This window comes from Colletes gigas, unplaced genomic scaffold, assembly GCF_013123115.1.
Source record: "Colletes gigas isolate AHSC1104 unplaced genomic scaffold, ASM1312311v1 Colletes_gigas_Sc00007, whole genome shotgun sequence".
Classification (NCBI taxonomy): Eukaryota; Metazoa; Arthropoda; class Insecta; order Hymenoptera; family Colletidae; genus Colletes; species Colletes gigas.
The window spans coordinates 3,193,956-3,202,525 of NW_025106636.1; the positions used below are offsets into that span (position 1 = coordinate 3,193,956).

The window sequence follows — 8,570 nt, forward strand, 5'->3', positions numbered from 1 at the left end:
TATTTCAACAAAATATATGTACATATTCAATTTGTGGAGAATACTTGATAGAAAATAGCTGCACAAAATTCATATTCAAAATAAAAGTATTTCAATATACATATATTAAAGTAGAAAAATATGTTGCCAATATAAAAGCTAGGAGTGCAACAAATGAAATGGAAAATAAATATCAGTATATAATGCTACACAAATGTTGCTTTTAAGCGTTTAAAAAATATGATAAATTTTAGCAACTGTTGCTATTTATCCAGAGACATCCCATAATTGTGTTTTATAAAAATTACTGTTATCTTCAAGGATACTTTTAATAGGTTTCACACCGGAATCCGTGGAGATTTGGCTATTAGATTTGCCGCGAAACTCGTCGGGTCTCTGTTGAGCTTTTAACTTTTCTACGGTAACATTTAATTTATCTTCCGCATCGCCTTGGCAAAGTACCTTTTTTTTGCGCGTTGCGAGCAATTTCTTTTTCATTTTCGTCGCGATGCATTGCTTTCGGTAATGGTAATCCTTCCAGCATCGTTGAAAATTCGCGAAAGCGTTGTTCCAAATGCATAATTCTTCCACTAAAACGGAAATATTCTGCTCTATAAACTTCTATGGTCGTTCAAGAAACAAACATAATTAGAATACGAATAACAGAAGTTAAATGATGATTTTTCCTTAATTTTTAAATGTTCACGATTTAAAAATTTGTTCAGCATTCAACAGGTTAATTTAAACGTCATGTTTTTACCATATAGAAGGAAAGTTGTAAGTATGAAAGTTCCTGCGGGAAACGAAATGTTAGGTAGAAGTAATTTGGCCAAGTTTAAAAGCGCTGGTCCTTCGCAGAGAGCTATTCCTTTCATGGTATTCACCAACCACGGCAAATAAAGATAAGGAATGCCATGCTTATCACCCACAATCATCATTATCGTGGTTATTAGTCCTGTGATTACATTCGTCACGGGTATTACAATCTTCAGATCTGTAAATAACATACTTGTTTATTCAGAATTTTCTGTAGTTATATTAATGCAATATATTTATTATTTAAGTGTGATTACTAAAACTTCGCCGGAAAAGAGCGTTAAAGGCTGCCGATTTGGTCACTGTGTTCGCGTGGGGAGCACGATTTCCAGCTTCAAAAGTAATTGAACTCAAACAGTGTGTTGCGAAACACATTAACGCTACGTATAGAGCTTCTGTCTACGACAACATTAATACAGTTAACATTTTTCGAAAATACGATATTTGTTTATAAAAATTCGGACGATCCGTTTATACCTTGAGGAAAGGTTTACGCGCCTCTCTCTCAGTTTCCTTCTGGTTTTTTGCACAAGAACGACTGAAATTATTCTTTAATTTAAACACCATCGTTGCTTACTTTTAGTATTCATCCGTTCATGATAGAGCTTTTTTTTTTTTGGTTATTCTGTCCACGTTCTTTGTAAATCGCGAGTCGTAAGAAGCAACAAAAGAACAATAGTTAACGTACAATCGGCAATTTCAAGCGCACGACGCGATGTACGTTTCTTTTATTATATCAATATACAATATACTTCACGATACATTTAACGACAGAATTGCATGTACGTTTGAAAAATGTATTTTCAACGAGATTGCCGCGCCTGTCTGTGAAACAAACAGAACACTTGAAGCCAGTTATGCACGGTCAGAACAGAAAGCAATATTTCGTCGCGTTTCATGTGAAGCCCGTCCAGAAACATCCTCACGCAGAATACAATCACTTCTACGATAATGACGCACAGCTGCATTAATAGCCAGGGTGTGTGCAACATCGGATATTCCTAGAAAGATATCATTCGAAAACGTTAAATTTAGAAAGAAACTTCGCTCGAGTTGCTTACCGTGATCGCTCCTAGCATGATTAAAGTGTAATGTTCTATTCCCAGGATAGAAGTCATTAATTTCAGATCTCTTTCCACGTCCGAGGGAACTAACGAAAAGTACTAGTAATTGCTTTAAAAAAAAAACTAGATACCGATATTGGTAGAAAAGTTGGTATAATTTTTGATTTCAACTTGTTAAACAGAAAGCGCTGAATTGGAAGTTGAAAGTTTTAAATTGGTAATTAAAGGCTAGAGATTGTAATCGTTGTTTAGAAGTTGAAAGTTGCTTAATTAACTCGATCGCCATAATGTAATGCAAGTTCGTACCCGTTTCCTTGTTTCTGCATTGCGTCGTTGGTCTGGTTGGCATCTTATAATTCATTATTCGAACGATGTCGAACGCCGTGATCACCTACTGATTAAACATAAGTCAGCACAATGATTATTTCGATACGAGGAGCTTTATTTTAAAGCTTCATAAATCTTTGAATAACTTTGTTTTTTTTTTTAAATGGAAACCTATATTTTTATTTACACAAAGGTATTTAACTTCTTTTTTTTCTTTGTTCACAATAAATATTGTTAGCCATTCGTATTATTTTGTTAGCTAAGAGTGCGAGTACTCTTGCAAATCATTCGATCGACGCTTTCTTTTTTAGATATACGTCTGTGCCAATAATTTTCCGACTCACTGTACATATTGCAGATTCATGAATTCGTCCGATATTCTATTATGCAGAAAGAATTAATGAGTATTACGATTGACTAACGGTTCCAATGAGGCCCAGCATGATGACGTAGATCGAGTTTCCCATGACATAGTGATCGCAAAGGGTGCACGCCAGCCGTCCGATCCGCTATAAAAATGATCATTATACGCTTTGAAATTCTGCTTAATTAAAAATTTATTTTACTCGATGCTGAAGAAAACTAACTAAAACTCCGTTATGTTCGCTAGTTTTCCGTTTGCTTCGAAATCTCATTGTTCATTGATCTTGCATTAAATGATCGATAACAAATTAATCAAAATTCACGTTAAGGTTAATCGGCCGAACAGTCGTATTTTTCGTTGTTATCGTTTTACGAGTACGCGCGGTGTTTCGATTTAGGCGAACGACGTCGAAGGACGAGTGCTCGTAATTATTTTTACAAGGGTTTCTCGAAGTTCGCCAGGTAATTCAATTTTTCCGGCTCGTCTATATTCATTTTCAACAGTGGAAAAAAAAATGTTTTCTTGATTGTTTTTTAAACAAAACTCGGGTATTTAATGGCGAAAATCGACGCGCAAAAACACGCGAGTTACAAACGCTCACCGAATATTTACTGCTACCGATGATCACCGCCATACTGGATAGAAGGGAGCGTTTGCAACGACGTGCCATTTTCTAAATTTCCACGCGATTCATGTAGAACACTTGATCATTTTTCCGTCCGCCGAAATCTCTTTTGCCAGGTTATACAGTGCAATTTACAAATCCACGTTCGCGTGGTCCGTCATCCGCAAACAATTTGAATAACGGCGAAACGTTTATGATCACGTTTCACTTCAGAGAGCTTAAGTCCTGTCCGTTTTCGGTTCTCATAAAAAAATAACTCACAATGAACACGTCTGTTGAGAAAATTCAAACGACACGCGAGGGAAACCGGACAGTGAGTCGAAAAAATTAATGGATCTATTCGTACAGCTAATAAAAATAATTTTCTTGTTCGTTACTCTTTTTCCAGGCGATCGACTATGAATTTTCGATGAAAAAAATTGAGGAGACCCCGTTCGACGCGACGACGAAAAACGAAAGACTTGCTAATAAGATTACTGCCGAAAATGAAGTGCTGCGAGTTTGCCAAGCGCTGTTATTGTTAACTTGCGTGCTAGTATTGAGCTATTATAGCGTTCGTTACGGTCAGACCGAATACAGTATCCTGGAAAGCGGTCAGATAGTCAAAGGCTACAAGCAGAAGGCTGTTGTCACTTTGAGCTTAGGTTACTCTGTACCCTATTCTTTGATTTCCTTCCTGACAACTGGTATGCTAGCCTATTCCCTCGTATCGGTGAGATACTTTTGAGTTTACGGAGTTATTCGTTTCTAAAAGAGATCGAAAGCAGCGAATTCTTGCGATTTCTTAAAGGAGCTAATATTTTATTTATTAATTCTGAAAGAAGGTTCCTCAATTTTTGTACGAAAGAAAAATCTTCGTCCAGAAAGGAGCTACAATTTTATTCAGTTTTTAGAATCACTATATTTATGAAAATATAAAAAAAATACGAATGACCAACATGGCGTTTATTCTAGTATAATATGAAAGAATTAATTTAATTGTACAAGAAGAAGTACGGTTTCTTTTCATTAATTTATTAATTATTGTAGAAAAGGCCTCGTTGGAGTCTCCCATCGTTAATTCTTTACTCAACCGACCTGGTGTATGATGTCAGTGCCGCCATCGTAGTCGTTTGGCTGTTCGTTTCCAATTGTTCGTTACCAACTGCTCTATCTTACGCGGCAGGATCAGCGTTGTTAATACGTACGTTCCATTATTTAAAATTCGTATGGAACAGAGTTGGAAAATATTTCTTGCCGCTTAACACTCTATCGACATTCATAAAAAAGGTTTATTAAAATTAAAAAAAATTAAAACATATGCAAAGAAATAATTTCGGTACCCAATGGATCACATGTTTGAAATTTTCGTATTTAGTTGGAGAAATCTGGATATGGTTGGGCGTACTCCGTCTCTACGAGCTGAGAACGTTTAAATAAAAACATGTACGAACGAAATTTCTAGAGATTCGAAAGCCCAGACGGGACAGACCGCTTCAAAACATTGTACACAATATTTGTATTGTATTATAAAATCTACATTTATACAATCTGTAATAAAACATTGATACGCCGTTCGTCATGTTACGAAGCTTCCAGGATTTAGATTGTCCTCCGCTATGACGTTCGAGTAAACGATAGGACAGTCCAAAGACTCGGCCGAGCATTTCGTTTTCGTGTCGAGAATTCTGATTTCCGGGCAATAGTACAATCTGAAACAGGACGGGACTTTCACTTACAATTGAATCGATTGAATTCGTTTGATATTTCACCTTGGACAATACGTTCTCACTGCTTCCATTAACGTGTATCTCCCGTTAAAGTCGTTCCTCGATATTTCCTGCACGAGGAATCCCATGAACGCCTGGCACGGAACTCCCGTTAGCTGAATGTCGGTTTCCAGTTCGATCGTAGCAAGCGCGTCTAATATACATTCGTCTTTGTTTCTGCTGTAGACGCATAATTTTACAGATTTTATCAAATAAAGCCAGATCAAAATTACACTCACTTGCAAAGAAATCGTTTCATGGTGTCCAAAGCGCAATACATTTCCGGTTTTAGAGCTATTCCTGGTACGGTCCAAAGCAGCTGTGCTTTCGCCGCCATTTCTAAAACCTCGTCGTTCAAATGTTTGGCGATATGTGACAATTTCGTACTAAATAAAAATAACATGTATTACCTATAACGAACAATTTTTTGAACGTTCATAGAATCTCTAAATATTCTTCGCTAAAACACGCGTTGTTTGCATTTTGAAACATTAAAATCCTCCAATCGATCATTTATGGTCAGACATTATATTTTCGGTTAGGAATTTTTTTCTCGAAAGCGCGTAGGATTTCGGGGGTATTTGTATTCACCAAAAATGATTGTAATTGACCCCCGCAACTAAACATAATTTTTTTCGAACGATTTGAAATTTTTTTTTTCGCCGAAAAATTTGTCCACCTTCCTGAATTTTTTTCTCGAAAATACGTAGGAATTCGGGGGTATGTCTATCCAACAAAAATGATTGTAATTAACCCCCAAAGCCGAAAATAATTTTTTCAGAAAGATTTGAAATTTTTTTTTTCGCCAAAAAATTTAGGCACCTACTGAATTTTTTTCTCGAAAATGGTTAGGATTTCGAGGGTATGTCCATTGACCAAAAATGATTGTAATTGACCCTTGCGATCGAAAATAATTTTTTCAGAATGATTAGAAATTTTTTAGTTTTGTCTTATTTTTCTTAATTTTTTCTTAAAAATTCTTACCGTCTAAAGAACTTGTCGATCGGCACGTTGATCCTTTTTATATTCGATTTTCCAAACACGAGCTGTTCCTCAAATTGCTCTTCCGGAGTCAATTTTGAAAGATGGCTGCTCGCGATAGAACCATTTAGTTTGGGCTCCTGTCTTGTTTTATTTGCTATCGATTCGGTCGAGTTTTCCTTAAAAGGCTGCTCTTTCAGTAAGTTTATCAAATAGACCTAAGTAATTTATTTTTATTATTCGTCAGCGTAGAAACTGGATGAGTTTTATGTGTTCAATTAAATTTTTACATCCAAATCCGGATGCCTTCGCGCGGCTGTCTCGATGTAACAAAACTCCCTGGTGGACCAATTGTGGTTCTCCAATTTGAAGAAATAAACGTTTGGCGATGATTTCATGTCGATGATCGAAATTTCCTCCAATCTGAAATTAGTATTAGAAATTAGTATCGTACATTTATACTAGTCGCGTAAAGGTTATTTTAATTTTTATCTTGATTAAGCAAACACAATGGAATCTTAAGAGGCAAAAGATACGAGAAGAAATATTTGTAATTTACAAATATAATAAAAGCCAGAATTTAGGTAAACTTTTAATTTCAGAAGTTTCGTAATAAAATTTCCGCACGGTTTGAATACTTTTTTGGGAAATTAAATATATTTAAAAACTTATACGTTATATAAGAATTGACGAAACAAACTTGTATATTATATTTGCTTAATCGTTCCATATTCATTCTTATTTCATATTTTCCAGTGTTTTTATCCGTCCATAAAAACATGTAACTCGTATCTGTCGATATGCCTTTGTTTACGACGCTGTTGCTTTTTGCTGTTGCAAGTATAATTAATTCCACTAAACTGCTCGAATACAATTATCGATAACTCCTCGTTTCCTTCAACGGGAGATAAATAAATTTTATGTTAATTACTTGTGTAATTGAACAAAGTTTCACTGGACATACGACACGGTTTATGCACGATGGCGCATCGTCACTTTTCACTTAAATAGCCACGTATGTAATTCTAGAACAAATGATTTCCATTCAATTAAATTCACTGGCTTTTTAAATCCGGGGTCGCACGTATATTATTTATACAACACTCATTGCCAGCGTTGAAATACTTCGCCAATGTGCGCAACAAGGTTGCCGGCAAATCTGATAAACTGGAATTTTTGAAATATTGAGAAACCTTATTCCACGACGATTGTAATCTTGCAATGAGGTGAAGGTGAAGGTGGCCACTTTGAGTATTTCTCGTAAAGGTAAGCAGATATACATTATTGGGACACAACAATGGCTGACGCTTGGTAACACAGTTAAGTAGGGCACACGCTCGAGTGAACTTTTTTTTATTGTTATCACATTGATAAATATTCAAGCAAATGTCTCGTAAATGGTGAAGTTACGAAAAGATTCGATAGGATTTTTATTTAACTCTTGATCACCAAAAAAAAAAGTGTCAACCTGTTTTATCATACAAACTGGACAAACATTATTATAAATAACTTCTACAATTGTTATCGCCATAAATTTGCGTATACTCTCGAAATATGAATAAAAAAAATGAGCAGAACGTCCAAAAAATATACGAAAAAAAAGCTTATCTTTTCGACCGAATTTGCAGAAGACCTTGACAAAAAAAAAATTCTATAATTCAATCGGCTGTCAGTCGAAGTGGAAAAGAAGTTGCTCGCTGCAAATATTATCGTGAGATATTATCGTTCATACCGACACCTGTTACCAATGGCGGCGGGAAGGCAAATAACCATCGTGAAGAAGATCAACAAGACCAGGCTTCCGATTACCAAGCACGCTGCCAGAAACGCGTAAAACAGATCCGTTGGCCATCGTCTCAGCTGGCTGATAACACCTTTAATTATTGGAGTTTCGAAATGCGTCCCAGCGAATCCATGACATCTTCCATTGCGATTGTCCGGGTAAAGGAGCGACGCATCCTCGCCGAATGGATCTGCGCGCGTTTCGAGGCAAAAAGAAGTCCCAACAGTAGCATTTAATTAATATCGAGCGTCATCGACGAATCATCGAAATTATATTTCATGTCGATTGTAAAATTATAATTAAACCGAACTTTAAACCCGATCGTCACGCTCGAGATAGGTCCAATCGTCCTTTTGTTCTCGAGAATTGAGCCGACGACGCTCGATAACGAGTGCTTTAAAAAGACTGGTTTGGTTACGTGTTTCTTTTCCTATCACTTACCCTTCGTGCTTGGCATAATGTCGATACTTTCGCACTGCTAATGTCGTCCTCGTACCGGCCCGTTTATGCTGTTAGTATCGTTTGCCAAGTCAGCGTTTCGCAATAATTGGCTGGCATAATGTTCAAAGTGGAGCATCGAGGCGCGTTTCGGTCTAAGAAAAACACACGGCTGCTCCCGGAATCGGAATTCTTACCGTGGACTTTACGAAAAAAGGTTATCGCGCCGTTTTCGTTTGTTTATACGCCGGATTTCCATGAATATTTAAATACGCTGCGAAGATAGTCGAGAACGAATCATCGAAGAGATCGTAAAGCGCGCGTCGTGGAGCCTTCGAGTTTCTACAGGGTGAAAATTAAAGGGTTGTTTCTATTCTTTGATAACAGTTTTTCGAAACTATCGGCTTGTTTATAAACGATTTAACAAGATTATTCTTTATTTTTG

General features: G+C 36.5%; 3 protein-coding genes across 7 annotated transcripts in view; 1 reads left to right on the top strand and 2 right to left on the bottom strand.

The window, feature by feature from the left end:
- The window catches only part of LOC122396474, a 126,948-nt gene that overhangs the window by 877 nt on the left and 117,501 nt on the right, over window positions 1-8,570 (top strand). The gene's annotated exons all lie outside the window — the stretch shown is intronic.
- Window positions 247-1,586, bottom strand: LOC122396561. The gene is made up of 4 exons (XM_043395089.1): window positions 1,273-1,586; window positions 1,053-1,194; window positions 740-973; window positions 247-569 (listed from the first exon to the last, which is right to left on the bottom strand). The coding sequence occupies exons 1-4, from the start codon at window positions 1,360-1,362 to the stop codon at window positions 247-249; spliced, it is 789 nt and encodes a 262-aa protein (XP_043251024.1). The 5' UTR covers window positions 1,363-1,586.
- Window positions 1,654-8,434, bottom strand: LOC122396480. Of its 5 annotated transcripts, none has more exons than XM_043394945.1 (9): window positions 8,129-8,434; window positions 7,638-7,877; window positions 6,195-6,343; window positions 5,908-6,122; window positions 5,163-5,309; window positions 4,927-5,103; window positions 4,498-4,866; window positions 4,253-4,423; window positions 1,654-2,250 (listed from the first exon to the last, which is right to left on the bottom strand). In XM_043394945.1, exons 1-7 carry the CDS (start codon window positions 8,142-8,144, stop codon window positions 4,734-4,736), a joined length of 1,077 nt encoding a protein of 358 aa, XP_043250880.1. In that variant the 5' UTR covers window positions 8,145-8,434; the 3' UTR covers window positions 1,654-2,250; window positions 4,253-4,423; window positions 4,498-4,733. The 5 variants fall into 5 exon arrangements, with proteins under 5 accessions (XP_043250880.1, XP_043250879.1, XP_043250877.1 ...); XM_043394944.1 differs by having other exon boundaries at window positions 4,927-5,100; window positions 6,195-6,327; window positions 7,637-7,877; XM_043394942.1 differs by having other exon boundaries at window positions 6,195-6,327; window positions 7,637-7,877.

Bases quoted from the DNA above. Each gene is read 5' to 3' on its own strand.
- LOC122396561 (XM_043395089.1), bottom strand. From the start codon at position 1,362: ATGGTGTTTAAATTAAAGAATAATTTCAGTCGTTCTTGTGCAAAAAAC. The intron at 1,195-1,272 runs GTATAAACGGAT...ATGTTGTCGTAG, and splicing joins CGCGTAAACCTTTCCTCAAG to ACAGAAGCTCTATACGTAGC. The intron at 974-1,052 runs GTAATCACACTT...TGTTATTTACAG, and splicing joins TCTTTTCCGGCGAAGTTTTA to ATCTGAAGATTGTAATACCC.
- LOC122396480 (XM_043394945.1), bottom strand. The intron at 5,310-5,907 runs GTAAGAATTTTT...ATTTTTATTTAG, and splicing joins ATCGACAAGTTCTTTAGACG to TACGAAATTGTCACATATCG. The intron at 5,104-5,162 runs GTGAGTGTAATT...ATGCGTCTACAG, and splicing joins ATGAAACGATTTCTTTGCAA to CAGAAACAAAGACGAATGTA.